Here is a 26783-nt window from a genome sequence, read left to right on the forward strand (position 1 = left end):
TTCACTCACTTGGAAGCTTGCATGGTGCCTTCTGATACCGTGGAGCTAGTTTTCAGGGAGGCAGATTTCAGATCAGAACCATCTCAACTCCTCTAGGCCCTAAGTCCAACGTATATAGGGTCATCAGTAATAAGATTTTACCTTCGACCTCTGGGAAGAAACCAAGGGCAGTGCCCATAGCCTGTGTCTGCGGAGTCTCTTGTACAAGGCTGACCAACAGTTCAAAGGGAGACTTTTCATGCCTACTGATGAGATTTTTGTTAGTTTGTGGTTCTTGGGGAGGGCACTGTCAGCCTAGATCTTTTTTTTTTCACTTAAAACTTCATTATATACTTATTTTTATATATTATATATAACTTTAGGTAGATATATGATTCCTAATGACGTCTCAGACATTTTTACTGCTATTTTGTCTTCCTCCCTCTTTCTTCTGTATTAATCTCCATCTTTTCCCCTGACTAAAGCCCCCCCTTTTGCTCTTTCCCCTCCAAAGCACTTGTGTCCTGCTAGTACCCCCTGCCCTGACCCCATGACTCCTTTTTACTTTTCTGGCTTCTACATTTATTCCAGGTCATATATATTCACAGCTGACAATCTGGGACTAGGGACTGAAGATGAGACAAGTTGCAATGTTTTTTTCTCTCTGGGTCTGGGTTACATCATCCAGTATTTTTAGCTATTTTTAGTTCCATCCATTTACCTGAAATCTTCATGATGTTCATTTTTTACAGCAGTATAGTATTCCATAGTGTATCCATAGTACATGCTCATTGTCCATTCATTGGTTGGAAGGCATTTAGGTTGTTCTAACTATTGTGAATGGAGAGGCAGTGAACGTGGTTTAGCCAGTATCTGTGGAGCGGAATGTTGAGTCCTTTGGATATATGTCAAGAAGTGTTATAGCTGAGTCATGATAATTTTTTTTAAAGGTTCACTACATGATTTCCAAAGTGGCTGGATAAGTTTGCAATCCCACAACAGTGGATGAAGGTCCCCTCTTCCCAACACCCTCTCCAGCATTCTTTATTGTTTTGTTGATCTTTGCCATTCTGCTCAGGGTAGGATAAACTCTCAAAGTTGTTCTGGTTTGCATTTCCCTAATTTCTAGAGACAATAAATATACTTTTGAGATTTTTTTAACCATTTTTATTTCTTTTGCATACTCTGTTCATATTCAATATCCTTTTTTTTAGTAGGTTGTTTGGTTTTTTGAATATATGCTTTTTGAGTTCTCTATTAGTCTGAAAGAATAAAAAATACAGCCAAAAAAATCAGAAGTTTAGAAATGCTGTCTCACCCCTAAGAAGCCCTAAAAACCTCAAATTCCAGACCCTGCCCTCTACCTTTAAGTAGGTAAAAAGTCACATTTCTTGAGCCTGCTCTCTCAGGAACTAGATAAAAGGACTTAAGATAAGGCCCTTAGATATGCAATTCCCTACCCAGTAAAGATAACAGAAAGCTTCTCCCAGGAACTAGCTGACCATAAAGTTAGATTAAAATCTTAGAGAACAACCCTTGAGAAGCAGGAAGCTTCTCCTAGGAACCAGCAGACCATAAAGTTAAGCAATCTTGAGAGATAGGAAACTTCTCCTTGTGATTTTTCACGACACCATCCCTGCCAGCTTGGGTTGTGGCTTCTTCCTTTAAATACCCCTTCTCCCAGCTACTGGTCGTTGAACTCCTGTGTCCCTGCATGGGATACGAGTCTCGACCCCAGTGCACTGGTTCCTATCGATAAACCTCATGTGATTACAGCAACGATGGTCTTGTGTGAGTTCTTAAGGGATCGCGTCATCCCGAGACTTGAGTGAGAATCTCCCCACTCTGGGGGTCTTTCAAGTCTGGGATATTATTGAACCTTTGTCAGATGCATGATTGTCAATGATTCTCCCCCACTCTGTGAGTTTTCTCTTCTTTCAGTTGTCTCTTTAGCTATACAGAAGCTTTTAGGTTTATGAGGTAACATTTGTTGATTGTTGGCCTAAATTCCTGGGCAGATGGAGTCTTATTCAGAAAGCTGTTTCCTAGCCCCATGTCATGGAGACAACTCCCTCTTTCCTTCTAACTGTTCAGATTTCCCATTTAGGCCTGTGATCCATTTGGAGTTAGATTTTCTGACAGATACAGGTCTAGTTTCATTCTTCTACATGTGCACATCCAGGTTTCTCAGAAACATTGGTTACAGATGCTGTTTTTCTCCAGGATGTGTTCTTGGCATCTTTGTCAAACATTAAGTGGCTGCACTTTACAAACATGAATTACTCATGTTTGGGTCTTTGACTTTTGTTCCACTGGCTTATGTGTCTGATATGCCTGATTTGTGCCAGTGCCACTTGCTTTTTTTTTTTTTTAACTATGGCTCTGTAACTGGGGTCTGGAATGGTAGTCTGAAGAATTTTTCAGGGCCTGCCTTATGAAACCTACTGCCCCTGGGCCTAAAACTAAAAGTACTTGGCCATAAACAATACTGAGTTTGTTTGTTTTTCATTTTGTTTCTCAGGAAGCAATGTGTTAATTCCCACATCCTGGGGATTATAATAAAAATTATAAAAGATGAATAAAATTAAAGTAATATACCCAGTAAAATGCTCAAATGATACCTAAACAATATGCCTGAACCAGGACAATACCAGTTCTGACTGTGCAGTGTGGGGTGGTCTGGAGCTCACTGTGTTGACCAGACTGGCCTTGAACTTGCAGAGATTTGCCTGCCTCTGCTTCTGAAGTGCTAGGACTGCAGGAGTACCCCATGCCCTGCTAGTAAACTTACATTTTAAATGAACAGTACAATCTCTTTCTGTTACAGAGACTGGTAAACACCCATGTGCTTATTAATACCTGGATGGCACGTCATCTGTTTAGCAAAGTTAACACGATTCTTCCGTTAAAAGCCGAAAAACAGCTGGCTGAATTCTACTTCAGCCTTCTGGACCCTTCTTTCCCTTCTTGGTAAGTGATCAGTATTTTGATACTGCTGTAGAAACAACAGGAAATGATCTGTTAGGAATCTGGATCTCCTGCTACAGATGAGTGCCAGGGTTAAAAGAAAAGAAAAAGAACCAGTCTACAAGACAGTCTGCAGAATTAGTTCTGAGACCACAGGGAGAGAACAACAACTTGTTCTCCACATTGGCAAAGCGAACGCACAGTAGAAGGTTTTACGGTAACTGTGAACCACCGTAGTGGGAGCTAAGGCTATAATCACAGTAATTTCTGAGTAAGACGGTGAAGGCTGCAGCTTGAATAAGAATCATGTTAAATAGCTTTTCTGTAAATAAAAATTTCCTCAGAAAATTTCACAAGTTTGTGTACTTGGAAAATAGTGAATTGGTTCCGCTCAGTGGAGAAGACACGCAGTAATAGTGAGGTAGCCATGGAATAAAGTGAGGGTACTTTGGAAAGTAGACTGCTTAACACCATTGAAGGAAAGTCTAACTTTTCAGTGATAGAGTTGTGAGAAATTATAACATTTTTATGTTTTACAATATGGTCTTCTGGTGAATGAGACTTTATAGAGTCTTCCTGTGAATGGAAAGCATCAAGATCATCTTTGAGGCCCTCGCTTTCACTATCTGTGTCCCTCAAGGTTTTGTGGGTGTGTTAGGGTTATCTAGAGTCACAGAACTTATGCAATGTCGCTATTGTAATGACTTACAGTCTGCGGTCCAACTAACCCAACAATGGGCAACTGTGAATGGGAAGTCCAAGGATCTAGTAGTTGCTCAGTCCCATGAGTCTAGTTGTTTCAATCCAGAAATGGAGGGCACACCTGTGTCTTCTAGCCTCAAATGATGGATCACAGGTGTGCCCTCCATTTCTGGATTATTGTTCACTCCAGATATAATCAAGTTGACAACCAAGAACGGCCATCACAACCCACCCCTTGTCAACTTGACACAAATCATATCTCATGTCCAAATGAAACAATAACCAGGTCATAAGTACACCTAACATGATGTAACTATCACTTATACAAAGCTTCTCATGACCACTGTGCCTCAAAATCTCCACATCAAAATGTGTGTCAGAAGCCTATGTCGTCCATCCTCAAGATCTGTCTCACAAGTGTGCCCTCCATTTCTGGATTGTAGTTCGTTCCAGATGTAGTCAAGTTGACAACCAGGAATAGTCATCAAAGTGGGCACAAATGAATGAATAAAAACCGAACCACCAAAATGGTAGACCAAGCTCGGGGATCTTGAAGGCTGGTAAACTGCAGAGAATGTTCCCAATACCATCTCCCTGAATCGCAACAAAAGTCAGGGATGTGGATGAAGGAAGATAATCTTGACCTAAAAGATTTAAGGCAAAAATGTCCATATACAACTAAACCATATAAATTATATCACCTAATACTTGAATGTAATATATTGAGATTTCTATTTTTAAAAGTGCTAAATTTAAAATTAATAAGGTAAAGCTCTGAAATAATAAAACAATTAGTTAACTTAAGTTTAGAGTGGTTACAATTTTCTAAAACACCAGACAGATGTTATTAAATAAGATATATGTACAAACATACACATATTTGATTTTGTACTTAAAATAGTACCCATGTGGCTAAGAGACCAGGAGGCATGGGATCTAAAATTACTTTTAAAAATTTGTGTTTTACTTGTCGAATGTTTTAAAACAAGAATAAATGTACCAAAATGTCTCTTAGTTCAGAATATGCAAAGCACATTTCCAATTAATTAGTCATAGAAAATCGATGATAGTCAAATTTCAAGAACAAATTTGACTTTATTTGTGATAGCCATTATCACAACATTTCTTCCCACACTCTGCCTCCTCCACAGTGTCTTCCTGGGCCTCACTCCTATCTTCCAGGGTGAACAGTCAACTTTTTTACAGTCTTTTTCATGAATCGGAGATCATACCATTTTCTGGATTCTGATTTGGCTGATTAGAAACCTGATGCTGTCCTTTAGCAAGAAGCTAGAGCAAAGTGCCCACCAGCTTCACCTTGGTTTTCTTATGTCAGATCTATGCATACAAAAGAACAGTCATGTCGACTTCCTTTCAGAGCTGTGTTCCTTGATAAATAAAATTTAAAATTCCACATTTTTAAAGTTTCTAATGATATTTCCTCAAACTCTATATTATATATGGAAATTACATATGAAATTTTAACCCTATAGCCGTAAATTGAAATTGTAAACAAATCAGCAACTCTTTTACCTTTCTTCTAACTGTTTAATGGCCCTTATACTTTTAGACCCTATATGTACTGGCTGGTTTTATGTGTCAACTTGGCTCAAGCTGGAGTTATCACAGAGAAAAGAGCCTCCCTTGAGGAAGTGCCTCTATAAGATCCAGCTGTAAGGCATTTTCTCAACTAGTGATCAAGCGGGGAGGAACCAGCCCTTTGTGGGTGGTGCTGTCCCTGGGCTGGTGGTCTTGGGTTCTATAAAAAGGCTGAGCAAGCCAGGGGCAACAAGCCAGTAAAAAACATCCCTCCATGGCCTCTGAATCAGCTCCTGCTTCCTACCCTGTATTCCTTTGGTGATGAACAGCAATGGAAATGTGTAAATATAAGCTGAATAAACCCTTTCGTCCCCAGCTTGCTTCTAGGTCATGATGTTTGTGCAGGAATAAAAACCCTGACTAAGACACTATACAATAAGAGGTATTACTCCATCTTTTAAGTGATTCCAAAAGTAGAATGAACAGTCTCCTCACAGATTTAGTAACATACAATTCACATATAGTAAAGTGCACAAGTGTTAACCATGTAACTTGATGTAACAGGCGAGCCCTTGTGAATTTCCACCCCACACCTAAGCAGTCCAGCTTCCTCCACCCATTCCCTGTGCTATAGTCATTGCTGTACTTTCTATTATCCCCGCTGTATCTTCTGAAACGTTATTATTTTAAAAGGTGGACTCATATGTACACACTCTCTTGAACGTCTCTGTTCACATAATTATTTTAAAAAGTGAACTTAGTGTTGCATATAGCCTACTCATTTTTACTGCCACATAGTTATTTATTAAATGAATAGACTGCAATTTCTCTTCAACTGGCTCACACTTTGAAGTACGGGACTGAACATACTTAATCCCCACATCTAAAATCTGGAACAATCTGAAATGTTTTGAGCATCCCACACCTGACTCATGCGATAGGCACAGTAAAAATTCTGCATTAAAATACCGTGTGAGGTATATAAAAAACAAATATTATGTTGAAAAATCTGGGTTCCAATTCTTTAAAATGTCTCATGGAAATGATCACACTTACCAAATTTATCAAAGACCACATAGTATCAAAATTATACCCTACGCCAAACTTCCAAACTATTTCTGGCCCAGCATCATGAATGACACAGAACCTGCATTAGAAACAAAGCTTCGACAGGGACCTAGGAACAGTCAGGGGTAGGACCCTTTGGGTTTCTCCCTGGGCCGAGAGCTGAAAGCCAGTCGCCAGGAGTTCCTACATACCTGAGAGCAGAGAGGTAAGACCAACTCTTTTTGCACCAAGCAACCCACCTGGAGGCTTCAGGTTACACAAACTCAGGAGCAGCTCTCTGTTCCCAGATCTGGCTGAAAGAAAGCAGGTCTACAGGAGTGCTGACACATAGGCCGACATGAGGATCAAGCCATGGTCAGAGACAGTAAGACAAGCTAACACCAGAGAAAACCTGATGGTGAGAGGAACCTAAGCAACAGAAACCAAGACTTCTTGGCATCATCAGAGCCCAGTTCTCCCACCAAAGCAAATACTGGATATTCAAACACACTGGAAAAGCAAGATTTGTATTTAAAATCACATTTTATGATGATGATGATGTAGTACTTTAAAATGGACATAAATAACTCCTTTAGAGAAATACAGGACAATACAAATAAACAAGTAGAAACCGTTAAAGAGGAAACACAAAAATTCCTTCCAAAATTACAGGAAAATACAACCAAACAGGTGAAGGAATTGAACAAAACCATCCAGGATTTAAAAATGGAAATAGAAACAATAAAGAAAGCACAAAGGGAGACAACCCTGGAGATAGAAAGCCTAGGGAAGAGATCAGGAGTCATAGATGCAAGCATAACCAACAGAATATAAGAGATAGAAGAGAGAATCTCAGGGGCAGAAGATACCAGAGAAAACATCAACACAACCATCAAAGATAATGTAAAACCCATAAAGCTCCTAACCCAAAACATCCAGGAAATCCAGGACACAAGGAGAAAATCAAACCTATAATCAATCTATAACAGGTATAGAAGAGAGTGAAGACTCCCGACTTAACGGGCCAGCAAATATCTTTAACAAAATTATAAAGAAAACATCCCTAGCCTAAAGAAAGAGATGCCCATAAACACACAAGAAGCCTACAGAACTCCAAATAGTTTAGACCAGAAAAGAAATTCTTCTCCATCACATAATAGTCAAAACACCAAATGCACAAAAAAAGAAATATTAAAAGCAGTAAGGGAAAAAGGTCAAGTAACATATAAAGGCAGACCTATCAGAATTACACCAGACTTCTCACCAGAGACTATGAAAACTAGAAGATCCTGGGCAGATGTCATACAGACCCTAAGAGAAGACAAATGCCAGCCTAGGCTACTATACTCAGCAAACCTCTCCACTACCATAGATGGAGAAAGAAAGATATTCCACGACAAAATCAAATTTACACAATATCTTCCTACAAATCCAGCCTACAAAGGATAATAGATGGAAAACTCCAACACAAGGAGGGAAACTACACCCTAGAAAAAGAAAGAAAGTAATCTTCTTTCAACTAACACAAAAGATGACAGGCACATAAACATAATTCCACGTCTAACAACAAAAATAACAGGAAGCAACAATCACTATTTCTTAATAAATCTTTTTTTTTTCCACGTGGAAGGTTTAATGAGAGAAGAGTAGAAGAGAAGAAAGGCAGCTGGCCATGGACACGTGGGGAGTTATGGGGGCAAGAACAGAAAAGAACAAAGAGCAAGAGGGGAAAGAGAGGATAAGAGAGCTCTTAATATCTCTTAACATCAACAGACTCAATTCTCCAATAAAAAGACATAGACTAACAGACTGGGTACATTTACAGGACCCAGCATTTTGCTGCCTACAGGAAACACACCTCAGAGACAAAGACAGACACTACCTCAGAGTAAAAGGCTAGAAAGCAACTTTACAAGCAAATGGTCCCAAGAAACAAGCTGGAGTAGCCATTTTAATATGGAATAAAATTGACTTTCAACCAAAAGTTATTAAAAAAGATATTATTAAAGGAAAAGTCCACCAAAATGAACTCTCAATCCTAAATATCTATGCTCGAAATGCAAGGGCATCTACATTCATAAAAGAAACCTTACTAACAGTAAAAGCACACATTGCACCTCACAGAATAATAGTAAGAGATTTCAAAACCCCACTCTTATCAATAGACAGATTGCGAAAACAGAAATTAAAGAGAGACATAGAGAAACTAACAGAAGGTGTGAACCAAATGGACTTAACAGATATTTATAGAATATTTCATCCTAAAACAAAAAAATATACCTCTTCTCAGCAACTCATGGAACCTTCTCCAAAATTGACCACATAATCAGTCACAAGACAGGCCTCAACAGATACAAGAAGATAGAAATAATTCCATGCATTCTATCAGATCACCACAGACTAAGGCAGGTCTTCAATAACAACAGAAACAACAGAAAGCCCACATACCCATGGAAGTTGAACAATGCTCTACTCAATGATAACTTGGTCAAGGAAGAAATAAAGAAAGAAATTAAAGACTATGTAGAATTTAATGAAAATGAAGGCACAACATACCCAAACTTATGGGACACAATGAAAGCAGTGCTAAGAGGAAAACTCATAGCTCTGGGTGCCTCCAAAAAGAAACAGGAGAGAGCATACATTAGCAGCTTGACAGCACACCTAAAATCTCTAGAACAAAAACAAGCAAATACACCCAAGAGGAGTAGACAGCAGGAAATAATCAAACTCAGGGCTGAAAGCAACCAAGAAAAAAAAAGAATTATATAAAGAATAAAACCAGGATCTGGTTCTTTGAGAAAATCAACAAGATAGATAGACCCTTATCCAGAATAAACATAGTGCACAGAGAGAGTATCCAAATTAACAAAATCAGAAATGAAAAGGAAGACATAACAGCAGAATCTGAGGAAATTCAAAAAATCATCAGATTCTACTACAAAAGCCTATACTCAACAAAACTGTCTGGAGGAAATGGACAATTTTCTAGACAAATATCAGGGACAAAAGTTAAAACAGGATTAGATAAGCCATCTAAACAACCCCATAACTCCTAAAGAAATAGAAAGAGTTATTAAAAGTCTCCCAACCAAAAAGAGCCCAGGACCAGATGGGTTTAGAGCAGAATTCTATGAGACTTTCATAGAAAACCTCATGCCAATACTGTCCAAACTATTCCTCAAAATAGAAACAGACTGAGCACTACCCAATTCCTTCTATGAAGCCACAATTACACTTATACCTAAACCACACAAAGACCCAACAAAGAAATGAAACTTCAGACCAATTTCTTTTATGAATATTGACTCAAAAATAATCAATAAAATTCTCGAAAACTGAATCCAAGAACACATCAAAATGATCATCCATCATGATCAAGTAGGCTTCATCCCAGGGATGCAGGGATGGTTCAATATATGGAAATCCTCCAATGTAATCCACTATATAAACAAACTCAAAGAAAAAAACTACATGATCATTTCATTAGATGCTGAGAAAGCATTTGACAAAATTGAACACCCCTTGTTGATAAAAGTCTTGGAATCAAAAAGATCAGGAATTCAAGTCCCATACCTAAACATAGTAAAAGAAATATATAGAAACCAGTAGCTAACATTAAAGTAAATAGAGAGAAACTTGAAGCAATCCCATGAAAATCAGGGACTAGAAAAGTCGGCCCATTCTCTCACTACATATTGAATATATTACTCAAAGTCCTAGCCAGAGCAATCAGACAACAAAAGGAGGTCAAAGGGATACAAATTGGAAAGGAAGAAGTCAAAATATCTCTATTTGCAGATGACATGATAGTGTACTTAAGTGACCCTAAAAGTTCCACCAGAGAACTACTAAGCCTGATAAACAACTTCAGCAAAGTGGCTGGGTATAAAATTAACTCAAACAAATCATTATCCTTCCTCTACTCAAAAGAAAAACAGGCTGAGAAAGAAATTAGGGAAACTACACCCTTCACAATAGTCTCAAATAACATAAAATACCTCGGTGTGACTCTAATCAACCAAGTGAAAGATCTGTATGACAAGAACTTCAAGTCTCTAAAGAAAAAAAATTGAGGAAGATCTCAGAAGATGGAAAGACCTCTCATGCTCATGAATTGCCAGAATTAATATTGTAAAGATGGCCATCTTGCCAAAAGCAATCTACAGATTCAATGCAATCCTCATCAAAATTCCTACTCGATTCTTCATAGAGTTAGAAAGAGCAATTTGCAAATTCTTTTGGAATAACATAAAACCCAGGATAGCAAAAACTATACTCAAGAGTAAAAGAACTTCTGGGGAATCACCCACCCTGACCTCAAGCAGTATTACAGAGCAATAGTGATTTAAAAAACTGTATGGTATTGGCACAGAGACAGGTAGTTAGATCAATGGAATAGAATTGAAGACACAGATATGAACCCACACACCTATCGTCACTTGATCTTTGACAAAGGAGCTAAAAGTATCCAATCGAAAAAGGGCATCATTTTCAACAAATGGTGCTGGTTCAACTGGAAGTCAGCATAAGGAAGAATGCAAATCAATCCATTCTTATCGCCCTGTACAAAACTTAAGTCCACATCAAACCAGATGCACTCAAGCTAATAGAGGAAAAAATAGGGAAGAGTCTTGATCCACATAGGCACAGGGGAAAATTTCCTGAACAAAACACCAATGGCTTATGCTCTAAGATCAAGAATCAACAAATGGGACCTCATAAAGCTGCAAAGCTTCTGTAAGGGAAAGGACACTGTCATTAGGACAAAATGGCAACCAACAGATTGGGAAAAGATCTTTACCAATCCTACATCCGATAGAGGGCTAATATCCAAAAGATACAAAGAACTCAAGAAGTTATACTGCACAGAGCCAAATAACTCTATTAAAAATGGGGTACATAGCTAAACAAAGAATTCTCAGCTGAGGAAAATTGAATGGCCGAGAAGTACCTAAAGAAATGTTCGACATCGTTAGTCAACAGGGAAATGCAAATCAAAACAACCCTGAGATTCCACCTCACACCAGTCAGAATGGCCAAGATCAAAAACTGAGGTGACAACAGATGCTGGCTTTGAAGGTAGAGAAAGAGGAACACTCATCCATTGTTGGTGGGATGGAAATTGTTACAACCACTTTGGAAATCAGTCTGGAGGTTCCTCAGAAATTTGGACATTGCACTACCTGAGAACCCAGCTATACCTCTCCTAGGATATATCGAAAAGATGCTCCAACATACAGCAAAGACACATGCTCCACTATGTTCATAGCAGCCTTATTTATAATAGCCAGAAGCTGTGAAGAACCCAGATGCCCTTCAACAGTTGAATGGATACAGAAAATGTGGTTCATCTACAAAATGGAATATTACTCAGCTATCAAAAACAATGACTTCATGAAATTCACAGGCAAATGAATTGAACTAGAAAATATCATCCTGAGTGAGGTAACCCAAGCACAGAAAAACACACTTGATATGCACTCACTGATAAATGGATATTAGCCCAAAAGCTCAAATTACCCCAGACCCCATTAAGCTCAAGAAGAAGAATGACCAAAGTGCGGATGCTTCATTCCTTCTTAAAAGGGGGGACAAAAAAGTCCATAGGAGGGGATATGGAGGCAAAGTTTGGAGCAGAGACTGAACATCCATCCAGAGTCTGCCCCACATGTGGCCCATACATATACAACCACCAAACTAGATAAGATGGATGAAGCGAAGAAGTGCATGCTGAGAGGAACTGGATATAGATCTCTCCTGAGAGGCACAATCAGAGCATGTCAAACACAGAGGCAGATGCTAGCAGCAAACCATTGAACTGAGAACGGGATCTCTGCTGGAGGCATTAAGAGAAAGAATTGAAAGCTGAAGGGACTTGCAACCCCATAAGAACAATAATGCCAACCAACCAGAGCTCCCAGGGACTAAACCACAACCCAAAGAGTAAATATGGACTGACTCATGGCTCCAGCTGCATATATAGCAGAGGATGGCCTTGTTGGACAATCAATGGAAGGAGAAACCCTTGGTCCTGCCAAGTCTGAACCTCCCAGTGTAGGGGAATGTCCAGGGCAGGGGTAGCTGGAATGGGGACAAATGGGGAGGGGAACACCCTATAGAAGAAGGGAAGGGGGATGGGATAGGGGCCTTATCTCCAGGAAAGGGAATAACATTTGAAATTTAAATTTAAAAAAATATCCAATAAAAGAAAAAAAAAGAAACGTGTAACAGAAACATTCTAAATCAAGCCGTTTGTATTCAGGGTCTTACATTTCAATGTACAAGGTGCATGTAACAAATGAAAATGACTATATTAAAAAAAGAAACAAATCTTCGAAGAGCACGCCCACATGAATCCTCAAGACACACACTTTCTTCCCTTGGGAAAATCTCAGTACGTGGGAACAGAGTGGCTGGTCACAGATTCACTTGGTGAAATCTTTTGCTTGTTTTAAATCGCATTTGTTTTTTGTTTGTTTGTTTGTTTTTCTGTCGAGTTATAAGGATTTTTTAAAAAATATGTATTCTAGATGTAAATTTTTGTTAAGGGCTGGAGAGATGACTCAGTGGTTAAGAGCACTGGCTGCTCTTCCAGAGGTCCTGAGTTCAATTCCCAGCAACCACATGATGGCTCACAACCATCTGTAATGGGATCTGATGCCCTCTTCTGGTGTGCCTGAAGACAGCGACAATGTACTCGTATAAATAAAATCCTTAAAATTTTTTTGTTAAATACATAATGTACACATTTATGCACATAACTCTGTACATGTTAGTAGGCAAATGTTCTACCGCTGAGGTACATCTCCAGACAGAACAGAAAATGTTTAGTTTTTGCTATGGTTTTTTAACAACAAGCTGACCTGAAGCTCGTAATTCTCATCCCAGCCCCCCAAGCAATAGGATTATAAACGTGCACTTAAAAAAAAAGTGTAGACTGGGACGCCGTAACTCGGAAGTAGAGAGTGAACGTACCATACACAAGATCTGTGTTTAACCCCAGCATTCCACCTCGCTGATGGGGTGTGGTAACTCCACTGGGCAAAGGAAATGCGAAATGCTAGATGCATTTTACCCTACTCTGTCACCAGGTGTTGGGCTTGTGGGAAGCTCTGATACACTGCTCAGGGGTGGGAGAACACAGTCTAAGATGGGGACCCCAGTCCAGGGGGTGGGGGACGGACACAAGCTGGGGCTGAAGCTGGGGTTCCCTAATTCCTTGGTGTCCAATCACCGCTGGAAACCACATGGAGTCAGGAAGGCTGGGGGACCGAGGATATAGGGAACTCCAGCTTAGGTCAGAGGGTGAGTGATCGACCCGGGACATGGAGGGGCCTTCTGTGGTCACATTCTTTACGTGGGGAGTGGTGGTCAAGTGTTTCAGGCCAGGATTCTGGTCAGAAGTAGGTAAAATACCTACCATCGTCAGGTATGAGGTGCTGGGGTTTCTGTTCTGAACCCACTCAACCTTACCAAGTTTCCTGACACAGTCCACTGCCCCGCACACATACTCCAAAAAAAAAAAAAAAAAATGGGCAAGAGTTTTCAATGTATTCATTTGCAATTTTATTCTCTGCCTTTGCTCCCCACCTGTCGCTGCTTTGATCAGCGTCCATCTGACCCGATGCACATAATTAGGATCGCTGCCTGAGCTTATGAGAGGTACTGTCTTGAATGGTTCTTTGCAACCTTGGTCTACAGCTTCTCTGGGAAAGACAGGGCCTTAGCATGGATGTTGGTGCGCCCAGTCTTGGGGACGTAGCCACTGCTGCTGTGAATGTCCCCCTCCCCTGCCCTAAAACCTTGGAGTGGTGGCACAGACATCCCATTTGGGGCAGCACAGTCAACAGTCACTTGTTCTGAGTGACCAGTTACGGGTCCCTGCACTGAGCACTGCAAACAGATGCTTCTCTGAACAAAGTGCAGGGCAGGAAACTGCCTTAATAATTAAGCGATACAATATAAAGCTATCATTATGTTACGGGAGTCCTTTGTTTCTATACTCCTCACCTATCCAAGGTGGTCAGCCTGACAGCATATGACAACTCGGTCAATGGGATTGATTGGCAGAATGTTTGTGTGGCGTGCATGAATCCCTGGTTCCCATCCCCAGCACCGCATAGAGTGGGGCAAGGTATCACATGTCTGTGATCCCAGCAGTTGGGAGACAGGGGCAGAAGAACCAGTTCAAGGGCATCCTACATGGCAAATCCGGGATCAACCTGGGCTCTATAAATAATCCCAGTTCTTCTTGATTCTTCAGTTCCTCTCAACTCAGAAACGTCTTACCAAACTACAGTGGGATAATGTGCAGGCTTAGTCCTTCTAAAAAGATTTTTAAAAAGCAATTAGTAAGCAGTGACGTTATCCCTGTCTTTAGTACCTCTTAAAGGTGCTTTGCTCGCCCTTGAGTTAGTCTCTGCTGTCTCTGACCGCTAGCACCCTTGCCTGCCGCCTGCCTCCACTCTCATCTCCTTGGTTCTTTTCTCTGCTTCAGTCCTCCCTGTATCTTCCTTCCATCTGCTATCCCAGTCCCAGCATGCTATGCCCTACTCCACTGCATTTGACCAGAGTTTTACCGACTGTATACTAGATCTCTACTCCACTGCATTTGACCAGAGTTTTACCGACTGTATACTAGATCTCTACTCCACTGCATTTGACTAGAGTTTTACCGACTGTATACTAGATCTCTACTCCACTGCATTTGACCAGTTTTACCGACTGTATACTAGATCTCTACTCCACTGCATTTGACCAGAGTTTTACCGACTGTATACTAGATCTCTACTCCACTGCAGTTGACCAGAGTTTTACCGACTGTATACTAGATCTCTACTCCACTGCATTTGACTAGAGTTTTACCGACTGTATACTAGATCTCTACTCCACCGCATTTGACCAGAGTTTTACCGACTGTATACTAGATCTCTACTCCACTGCATTTGACCAGTTTTACCGACTGTATACTAGATCTCTACTCCACTGCATTTGACCAGAGTTTTACCGACTGTATACTAGATCTCTACTCCACTGCATTTGACCAGAGTTTTACCGACTGTATACTAGATCTCTACTCCACTGCATTTGACTAGAGTTTTACCAACTGTATACTAGATCTCTACTCCACCGCATTTGACCAGTTTTACCGACTGTATACTAGATCTCTACTCCACTGCATTTGACTAGAGTTTTACCGACTGTATACTAGATCTCTAACATGCTTTTTAACTTCCAAGAGAATAAAACAAAAAACTCTTCTCAGAACTCAAAGAATCAAAGAGTTTTTAATGTCTGAGGAAGTAGTAACCAAGCGAACAGGACTTGCTATCAGAATAGAATAAAGCCAAGTGCACTGTTATTCTGTAGACATTTCTTGTTTTAGACTTAAAGATACCAACAGTGCAAGAACAACTACTGTAAGACAAAAGTGAGTCTTGTGGGGAGCCTTGGAAATAATGACTCTACTCCATCAAACACAGGGCACAATGAACTAGTCACCATTCATTGGTAAGCTGAGTTCTACAGAAAAAAAAAAAGCTATTTCTTGTTTTTAAATTCTCATAGGAAATACTATCTTTGGAAGATGTTACAATGTCAGACACAAATTGAAATTCTTCTAAGTATTATATGGACTGAGATAAACTTCAAATTATAATGGCAATTTCTAACATGATTTTTGTCAAAATATAGACAATTCCTAGGGTTACAAATATTTCATGGAAGAGAAAAGGTAAGACAATTATATTCTCCAAATTAGACTGGCTTCTCCCCTTCTAAAAAGCTCCCAGTCTCTCTAAGACAGGGTCTTCCTGTATAGTCCAAGCTAGACTAGAACTCAAAATCCTCATGCCTCTGCCTCCATAGATCACAGGAAACAGGCCAGAAAACAGAAACAGATGGAATCATAACAGACTCTAGTACCAGTTTATTTTGATATGAAAAACAAACTTTAATTTCCTCTAAAAAATTAATCAATGTTTAACTTTAATATTTTTCAAACATTTTTTAAATGAGGGTTCTTAAATGCTGTAACCTTCCTTCAAGCCAGACGTGGTGGAAAGGAAAGGATCCGGGAAAGTGGACCTGTTTAAGAAATGGTTCTTTAGAAATGGTTCTTTGGGGCCCCTCCCATCTGCACTGTCAGGAAATCAGCAGTTCAGTTCACAGCAGTCAGTAGCGGCAGCTCGATAGGGTCGGGACAGCAAGCAGGAGTCAGCAGCCATGGCACTACCTGGCAGAGACAGTCAGGCCTCAGACTCAGCACGACAAGAACAGTAGAAAAACTTCTCGGCTCTACCACGGGTCTTCCAAGGGTCTTTGCCTCAGCATGAGCCTTACTGCAGCAAGGTTCAGTCTGTCTCGGAGCAGGAGTGAGTCTGTATCAGCTGACAACGCTCTGCCAATCAGTCTGCAGAAGCAGCAGGAAGCCATAAGAAGCTGCAGCACACCACAAGTTTTTTGGTGCGTTTCTCTCTATGGAGTCCCAACAAATGCAGCTCAACTGTCCAATGTAAGGTGGGCCAATCCATGCATGTCGTTAGCAAAGAAGAAACCTTCATGACATGTCGTTTCACATGCTTGCTTTAGCAGAACAGACCTGTGTCCGCTTCAGTCAAATGTTCCCTCACACGTGCCTTAGTCTTCTCCTGTGTCTGCTTCAGGAAAACACTCCCTTCATGTGTTTGCCCCAGAAAACACCATTCAGCTAATTTTCCAAAGTACCTTTAACTTTCCACGTCATCACTGTCATTGAAAGTTACACAGACACTAGGAAAACAGTTTTGTTCCCAATGTCCAACAACCATTCTGTGAAATAACTACCATGCTGGTAAAAAAATACTTTATACATCTTGAAAATTTCAGTTTAATTAGTTTTCTTTTAATATAAAGAAAAATGTAAAAATTGGCTTCAAATTCATTTTTAGCAACATAAAATAAATGAGCTTTATTATATAAAAAAGACATGACCTAAAAGTTATTTATCTAAATTATTTTTAAATGTATGTAAAATTACAAAGTAACATGCTTTTTCACCAAAGATACTTGATGTACTATGTGATGATAGGATAAACCAAATGTCCGTTCCCTTCTGTACATTTGGAAGTCACCGTATTGAACGATACATCATGAAATCGATGGTGGTGCATCTAGGGAATTTCCCAATGGAGCTCTCTTCCACTGGCGTGTATATTTTAATCTGTCTCATGTGGGTATCCCTTCCGTTCTGGTGATTGGCCAGAACAGCAATCTGTATCATGAATGTGCGCGTTGGCTTCTTATGGTTGTCAGTTAAAGGAACGTGAATCCAGCCACTTGGCTCCACCAATTCGAGTTGCTGACAAGAAAAAAGAAATTCAATTATGTTTTCATTCTATGAATAAGTTTATAATGAATGAATTAAAAAATTATACCTAAAATTCTGCTCACTGAGATAATAACAATACTAAGTACCTTACTTGACCTCCTAACCCATGGCCTCTTAAACTTATGAACCCTTATGTGACCCTGAGCGTACAGATAAGATAGATATATAAGGCATTTATTAATACTAAATCTGATAAAAAACTGATTTTAAAATAATTCTTTGGTATACATATAATTTTATAGTTTATTAAAGATGGAGTTATTTGAGAGTGTAAGATATAGACATTGTCAATATTTTTAGTTGATTGATATTTTGACTTTATAATCATGAATGCTGAAACTTTCACTTTGCAGAAATACATGGTACAAAATGATAGAAGTATATTTAGGCCATTTTACAGATTGCTGGAGATTCATAATCTTGAACCAAAAGTCACTGAAATTCAAGCCACTAACACCATTGTTCTATTTGCTGTCCTGTCTTTATCCTGTTCCAAATAAAACTTTTAAAAGAACTGCCACTTCTGTAGCCCCATACCATTCCTATGTGGCTGTCCCCCTTTCTGGGTGAGACATTGTAGGTTACATTGTAGGTTACTACAGTTCTCAGTGCTTTCCAGTTCAGGAGCTCTTTCCTGGCTCAGAATTCTTTTTCTTTCAAAATATTAGATGTAACCTAAAAGAGAAAAGGGAACAGCTCCTTTTCTCAAGGGGCCTCTTTTAGGGACCTTTTCCACTCTCCCTTTTGTCTCCAGGAGTTGCCTGTGTCTCCTGGGAGTGTTACAGTCCCTATAGCTCTGTCCCTATAGATTGTTGCCAATCCCATAGTACAGTCCAGATTCTCCACACCCACAACAGCCAGGCATCTTACAACCCAGTGCTAAGGGCTTGAGATGGAGCTCCCTGGCAAGCCAAAGTCAAAACAAGAAACTCCAGGTTCAGGTTCAGGGAAACCCTGTCTCAAAAAAGAAGAAGAGCAGAGCAGACTCAGAGAAGACATCTGACATCGCCATCTGGTGCATGTGTGCTCATGCATACACACACATACTATACATGTACACAATGCCAACCAACAACAACTTTAAAAAAGAAATACACCTCCAGGGATAACCAACTGCTTTTTGACTAGATTTAAGGCCCAGCCTACAAGAGGGAACTTGTGGCTATCAGTGTAAACTTGGACGATCCCAGGCCTAATATTAAACCTATGACTGTTGCTGTGCTAAAGGAACACAATCCAGCTGTTATCTAACAGTTGTTCACACGCATAGGCTGGGGCTGCTCAGAGGCCCTGGTCAGAGAAGTTTCTTACTACAATAGGCAGCAGCTAATTCAGAGACTCACAACTGGTCAAAAAGCCACAAATAAGTGACAACGATATGCTGACCCATCAATGGGATGTCTACCTCATCCCTCCATGGTTCAAAGGACAGCTCAGAAAAGATACAGAAAAGATGTTAAAAGATCGAGAGTATGCGAGATTACTATGCAGTCCCATGGCCATGACCCAGCTAATGTACTCATGAACTCATGGCAGCTATAGCTACCAACACAAGACTAAGCTGTACACATTCCATGAGCAGGAGAGGAAACCATCAGACCCCAACCCTCCATGAAGAACTGCTGGCAGTTAGTGGTAGAGTATGATTTTCCTTAGTTGTGTAGCTCTAATGAATTATCCTTACTCTATAAATAACCTCTTGTCCATGCTCATAAAAGCAACCATAATTAAAGAGGCAAATTATTAAAAAAAAATCAAGGCAGACATGAAAGTAACATGGATGTGTTGAGAAGAATTTTCAACAGGAGGGAAGGGGGAATCAATGATGAAAGATAAAAATAATTAAAATTCACTATACATGGATGAAACTGACAAGAAGAAAAGTAAACCTTAAGCTGAGCTGATATATATCTGTCCAAAGAATACACAGATAACACTCCTATAAACAGCTATATATTTGCTCAGTATGGTGGCACACACTATTAATCCCATAACGTGGGAGGCAGAGGCAGGCGGATCTCTAATTTCAAGGATAAGTTCAATATAGTAAAATGCTCATAGAAACACAATATAATTGTTTGAATACACACTAATAGTCAAATAAACAAACAGTAGTACTTGCACAGTACAGAATATTATACAGCTGCAAGTAGGAACAATCTATACTCATCTATATCAAGGATGATCATGAACATGATGAAGCAGAACTTATGCACAAGACTATATATAACATTCTTTCTCTATAAGCAAACAAAAGCATCTTTAATGAAGGCAGGAACTATAGTAGGCTTCAGCCTTCGCAAAGCATGTCAAGGATTTCTTAGGAATGTTCTCTAACTGGTTATTGTTATAATGAGCATTCTCTGTGAAAATTCAGTAAGCTTTCCACTTCAGCATGTAGATTTTTTTATTAGTATTAAAAACAACAAGAAAAGAAAAACTTTTAAATTTTTTTTTCTTTTCTTTTTTTAGGAGCTGGGGGCCGAACCCAGGGCCTTGCGCTTGCTAGGCAAGCACTCTACCACTGAGCTAAATCCCCAACCCCCCCCCCCCTTTTTTTTTTGGAGCTGGGGACCCAGGGCCTTGTGCTTCCTAGGCAAGCGCTCTACCACTGAGCCAAATCCCCAACCCCCAAGAAAAACTTTTAATCTTAAAATGACCCAGACTTTTTATTTCTGCATGACCATGTCCCCTGATCACCATGTGACAGACATGCTCAGTGAGGTCCCACAGGCTTCCAGAAACTATTGAGTTTCCCACTGCCATTTCTGCATCCCAGGCCTTTGATGAAAGGGCAGTGTACACTAACCCATGTCATGATAGACTGACCAGAAAGAAGACAGACGGAGAACTGCTACAGGTAAGCAGTCATGCCCACTCCTCACCTACTCTCGCTACAGCCACTAACGACTTTCTAAGTGCTGCTTGCAGCCAGTCCCTTGGAAAAAGTATCAATCTGAAAACACTTTCCTAAGTTTCTCACCATAACACCTTCTCACACAAACCTTGGCAGTGTTTGGCTGCAGTAACTGAACCACGCCATCCAGAACACTGATCAAAGAATTTTACACTAGCTAGGGGCAGATTCTGAAACCTGCAAAGATCAAGAGACACTAACTATACATCATTGAGAATGGGTCAAGGTTGGGGCTGAAAAGATGGTTCGTTCAGTGGTTAACAGCACTGGCTACTCTTCCAGGAGATTGGGGTTCAATTCCCAGCACCCACATGGAGGCTTACAAACATCTGTAACTCCAATTCTTGGGGATCTTCTTGCCTATACAAGTACTGCATTCTGGTGGTGCACAGGCATACACATAGGCAAACCCCCCATACACTTAAATAAAATTAAAATAAAACGTTAAAACATGTTGGAGGAGTCAGACACCTTTTGGGAATTACTTTTATGTTTGTAGAAAAATAAAAATGACTCCAGGGATTTTTTTCATCTGTCACATAAAGCCTTTGTCCCCTAAAACTAATTTTCCTTTTAGGGTTATCAGGGAGCAACTACCAGGATACTGAGTTAATGTATCTTCAGAAACCTAGTTCTGAGGTCAACGTAACTATGTTCCTTACAGATACCTTCCAGTGCCCACGAATGCTAAGCTTCACATTATTATTGGGTCTACGCCTTTCTGTAAATCTCTCTGTCACTAGAAAACATAAATAAATAAACAAACAAAACAAACAAGAACCAAGTGCTTCTACTCTCTTTGCAGTCAGTGTGCAGCACAAGGATCCCCTCTACTTGAAAATCCATTCACTCAGGCAACAACTGTACGCCTACTATATGCAGGAGGAGGAACAATTTGAAATGTATTAAGAAAAAGCGAGCGCTTGCCTAGCAAGCGCAAGGCCTGGGTTCAGTCCTCAGCTCTGGAAAAAGAAAAAAGAAAAAAGAAAAAAGAAAAAAGAAAAAGCGATGGCTGAGTTCTTCTGCTTTGTGTTCTTTTGCTCAGGAAATACATGTAACCACGAGTCTTCATACAAACAGCACTGACTACGACCTGCAAGTCCTCTGAAAAAGAGTTCAGAATATACGCCCTTTCCTCTTGTTCCCAGAGTCAAAAGACAGCAACCGAGGCATCGGGGGAGACACAGACATCCATAAAAGCAAGGGATGAACAAGCAGATAAAACAGAGCGCTCAGCCAGACGACTGCTTCCCAGTTCAGTCCCATGCACTGTGCTCACTGCACAACATGGAGAGAGATGGGGATGAATGAGAGGCAAGAGGACTACAGACCAACAGGAAGCAAGGTAACTGAACTAAAGTGGAGACAGTTCTGGCCAGAAGTCTACACGAGAACAGCGACCTAAATTCTCACCGGCTCCTTGTTGACCAGGTTCCTTTCCTACGCTTACAGAGCAGTAAATAAAGTTTTTGTTTTGGACAACCACACAAGGTGGACTTCTAGAGTTAACAAAACAGGAAAAGATGGCGGCACTGTACTACCCAATGGTAAGCCCCTCCTTTGTCTTGCTCAGCTAGTATCTGCCTACAGATCCTGCCAGGTACCCGGGTCAGATAAAGATTAATTTTGGGGCAAAATGGGAAATCCATAAGGAAAGACCTACAGATAACGTCAGGTTAATATCCTCAATTAACAGATTCTTACTGAATGACTGATCACTTTATGCTGGGCACTATTCTAATTGGTTGAACTATATTGAATAAAAATAAAAACAAATGCAAGCAGTTAGTACTCTAGTTGGGGAAGATAAAACTATCTGAACATGTGATTTTCAAGTGTATCAAATACTAAAAGCAGTACAGGAGAAAAAGAGAACACACAAAAGCAAAGCAGAAGCACGGAGAGGCATGCAGATGCAGTTTAAATAAGGTGAGCATTCTGCATCTCCTAAAGAGAGCACGAGCAAAGGCCTGTCAATACTGAGCGATAACCTCTATCCTAAGTGCAAAGTCAGCGATCTCCCAGCATGTGAACAAATAAACAAAACAGAAAATGAAATAGAAAAACAAGCAAAACAAAGAGAGAATTCCCACTCTTTGGCCTTGCAGAAGCAATACAACGAAAGGAAAGTCATCCTTTAGAAAGTGTTGCAATAAGACACATGTTGTGCTGCCGCTGTGGCTCTAAGGCCTACAACCTGCGCAATGTGGCTACCCTGCCACATGCAGGACAAATTAAAACTGGCGTGCCAAGACTAAGAGGCGAAACACTATGGGGACTGGGTGGTGAGGCACCTAAAACCTGTCTATTTAGACTTGGATTCCAAGAAGGAACAACACCTAAACCCAAGAGGGTAGCATCCAGTTCATCTTGAGAATTTCAACAAAAGGAGAATTTCCATCAGAGGCACTGAAGAGAACACAAGAAATGTCTCTAGTAACACAACATATCCATGAAACAAGAACAGACTGCTATTCTCTTAAATCAAAGAACAGAAAGAAGCCTTCGAAACTGAAAACACACACATGAAAACTAAAAGTTCTTTAAGAAACAGAAGTTAAAATAATTGCCTGGAAAAGAAAGGGAAATAAGAAAATGGGACCAATGCACAAAGCATCACAGTTAAGCACATCAGCCTGATTCCTTGAGAGAAGAGAAAACAAAACAGGAAATTATCAAAGCCCACGAGCACGTCATAGGACTACAGGACAGACGTCCCACATTGACAGGGATCTAACACGATGACAAGGCAAAGCACCAAAGAGAGCTCAAAGCATCAAGGATTACAAAACTATAAAAGCTTCTAGAGAGAAAATAGGTCACACACAAAGTGTCAGAAATCAAAAGTGGCATTGTATTTCTCAACGTTTACACCGAAAACTATGAGGTGATGGAGAATGTGTTTAAAATAATGAGGGGAAATCACTTCCAAACTAGAATTCCATACCCAGCCAAATCATCCCTCAAGGGTGAGATTAAAATAAAGTCTTCGGCCATGCAAGGTCTCAGTGATTTACCTCCCATGTGGAGGATGGATTCCACCCAAAGGGAAGCAAAGCAAGGAAGATGAGGACCTGGGATCCAGAAATAAGAATCTGTGAAAAGAGGAGGTGACAAAAATTCCTCAGAAGACACTGGAGGCAAAATAGGTAAGATAGCTACGCACATCTGAAAAGCTGACACAGAATCTGGATTTAAATTCAAGAAAAGCAATGGAGAAGGGTCGATGAGAAACTGAGGCAGGAGCCTGGGGAGGCAGAAAGACCTGCCAGAGGCTGATGTTGGCCTGACCCCAGACGAGAGCAGGCTGGCTGCTTGTCAGGCTGTCTGAATGTGTAGTAAGCTACAGTGCGATTACAGTAAAATGGCCAGAGACGCCCCCTTTAGCACCCCGCTGTGCTCAGTCTCTGGCAGGAAGTCAAACGTGAGAGGTGGACCTTCAGAAGAAACGCGGCAATTGATTCTAGACAGCAGTGCTGGGCCAGTACTCATCAGCCACAGATCAGATCCGTGGTCAGATCTGAGAGAAACGCTCTCATGAACACCTGTATGGCCCTGTACCGTGATAACGTAGGGCAATCCACAGCTCGTTTTCAGGATTTCCTTCTCCACACTTTTTCATTAAGTTGTATCAAGAGACACTTCCAAGGGAAAAGTAGGGAATAAGTCAGGCTCAATGGTCTATGCCCATGCTTCCGTCTACTAGCAAGCTGGGTGTGATGACTACTACACAGGCTTAGGAGTTCTAGACCAGCCAGGGCCAAAAAGAGGATTTCATTTCATACAAGAAGCAGACAAGTAACTGTTGCCAAGTGATCAAGAGTACAGTGTGGTGGTGGTACACACTGAGACCCCTGCTGACACCCAAGTACCTCCACTGAGGGAAAGAGGAGAGCAGAAGTGAGGCTGCAGTTACCTTTTATACTAAAGTCCAGTGGGTCCACAGGAGATCTGCATAGGCCCTGGCCATCTGCTTCACCTGGGTAACACCCCAGCTTGCGATCAATCACCTTTTTCCTGCAGCTCCTTCAAGTCCTGGACAAGAGGCCTATCTGAATTCATAACATCTGAGAGGAAGGGCATTGGCTACTTCTGTAGTTAACTCAGTCATAAGGCTGGCTATGAGAGCTAGCTGCGTTGAGCTAATGTTCCTAGATTGCAGACTCCGTGCTCTCTAGTGCCCTGACCAATCCTCTCTTTTAAACTTCTGCCATGTGCACTTCCATGGTACCTTTTGCATACAGCCACCTTACAGGGACCCATCTTCCGTATGAGTGGGGCACAAAGCCCTGGTGATAGATCCCTTGTTAGCTACTCCCTTACACAGACACTGAAATAACCGCTGAGCTGATGGTTCAGGAGGGGAAGAACACAGGAAAAAGACAGGAAATTAAGACACTAGGCACGGATTCTTCAAGGGACACTTTTTGAGCTGTCAGAGAAGCTACAGATGCACTCACAAGTAACATTTTGAAAGTTAGGGCAGGAAAAGGAGACTATTAATTTCAAGGAAAACAAGATAATGCCTCAAAATGAAATTTAAGCATTGAACATATATGTGTCCACAATAATGAAATGTTCATAGCTTCAGTTAAAATCACAAAAAAAAAAAAAAAAAACTACGCCAGAAAAATGAAGAGATCTATATGAGAAAAAAAGTTGCAATGCTGAGCTAAATTCTGATTGAGGATTATCGATGTGATGCTACAATACAAACACACATTATGGACATGGGGACATCTGAAAGAGACTGAGGGAAAAGACAGTGGGGATGACCTGGGGCTGAGTAAGACAGACGTCCATCAATCAAGGCTGACCACATTAAAGTTTTCTCAACTTATGATTTTCTACTCTGGGGTTCTTACTCTACTAGGCATTCCTTTAAAATGTATGTGGACTGACAGTTCAACCCTGCAGCTACTCCACAAGGTAGTGTTTATTTTAATTAACTTTACTTTATTTAAATGTATGGGTATTTTGTCTGAGTGGATGTCTGTGTAGCACGTGCACGCCTGGTGTCCACAAAAGCCAGAAGAGGGTGTTAGATCCCCTGCAACTGGAGTTACAGAAGGTTGTAGACTGTGATATAGGTGCTGGGAATCGAATTCAGGTCCTCTGAAGATCAGCCAGTGCTCCTAATTACTGAGCCATCTCACACATGTTAATCTTCACTTTATTTACAAAAGGTCCATGGCATCAAGATACTATTTCCAGTGTTAGGGTAAACAGGAATTCAACACCAGCAGACAATGCCAAGCCAGGTCTCTTGGATCCTTATCAACTCAAAGAAATACATTTATATGCAATAATTACATGTTGCTGAAATACTTTGTTTCATGAACTTATATGACAAAGCTTATTATAGGATGCTTTTCTTTTTTAATTAAAAATAAAATTTTTCCATACAATATATTCTGGTTATGGTTTCTCCTCCCCCAACACCTCCTAGATCCTCTCCTACCTCCCCAAATCCCCCTTTCTTGCTCTTCCTCATTAAAAAAGGGCCTCTAAAGCAAAACAAACCAGAATAGAACAAAACAAACAACAGAAAAAAGAGCCAAAGAAAAAGCACATTAAACACATACACAGAGACACACAAATTTACATATCAAAAAGTCTCATAAAAACAAAATCAGAAACTATAATGTATAAGCAAAAGATTTGTAAGATTACAAAAGAAAAAAGGACCCAGCCAAAGCATTAATTATGAGATAGACCAACAAACAAACAAGCAACTCCCCAAACACCATTAGATTCATTTTGTGTTGGTCCGTGTGCTACTGGGCATGGAGCTTGTTCTTAAGAGTGGTTTGTATACCCAATAAGATGCCACTGTAGAAAACGAACTTTTCTTTTGCACGTAATTAAAGATAGCCTCTGGGGTTTTTTGGGGTGGGATGGTATGGGAGAGGTGGGGCTTGTGTCCATTTCCACTTTCAGCACTGGATCCCTATCTGGCTTGGACCAATTAAGGTCCCGTGCACGCAGCCAGTCTGAGTTCCCATGTGTGTCTGATGGCTGTAGCTAGAAGGCCTTGATTCCTTGGTGTTTTTCATCCCCACTGGTTCCTAGAATCTTTCTGGTTCCACTTTAGCAGAGTTCCCTGAGCCACGAGGGGAGGGATTTGATGCAGACATCTTATTCAGAACTGAGTGTTCCAAGGTCTCACTCTGCACACTGTCTAGTTGTTGGTCTCTGTATTTGTTCCATCTACTGGAGGAGGAAGCTTCTCTGATGGTGGCTGGGACATGCACTGATCTA

The 26783-nt window shown here is 40.5% G+C and overlaps 1 protein-coding gene across 2 annotated transcripts in view; it reads right to left on the minus strand.

Moving 5' to 3' along the window:
* Positions 1-16150: 16150 nt before the first annotated feature.
* Positions 16151-26783, minus strand: part of Anapc10 (anaphase promoting complex subunit 10) — a 52605-nt gene continuing 41972 nt past the window's right edge. Inside the window, exon 4 of one of the 2 annotated variants that reach the window (XM_063278119.1) lies at positions 16151-17575. In XM_063278119.1, the coding sequence (XP_063134189.1) occupies positions 17530-17575 (46 nt within the window). In that variant the 3' untranslated portion in view covers positions 16151-17529. The remainder of the gene's footprint in view (positions 17576-26783) is intronic. The other variant, NM_001108445.1, reaches the window with a different exon arrangement.

The sequence above is a fragment of the Rattus norvegicus genome, chromosome 19 (genome assembly GCF_036323735.1).
Source record: "Rattus norvegicus strain BN/NHsdMcwi chromosome 19, GRCr8, whole genome shotgun sequence".
In the NCBI taxonomy this organism is placed as follows: domain Eukaryota; kingdom Metazoa; phylum Chordata; class Mammalia; order Rodentia; family Muridae; genus Rattus; species Rattus norvegicus.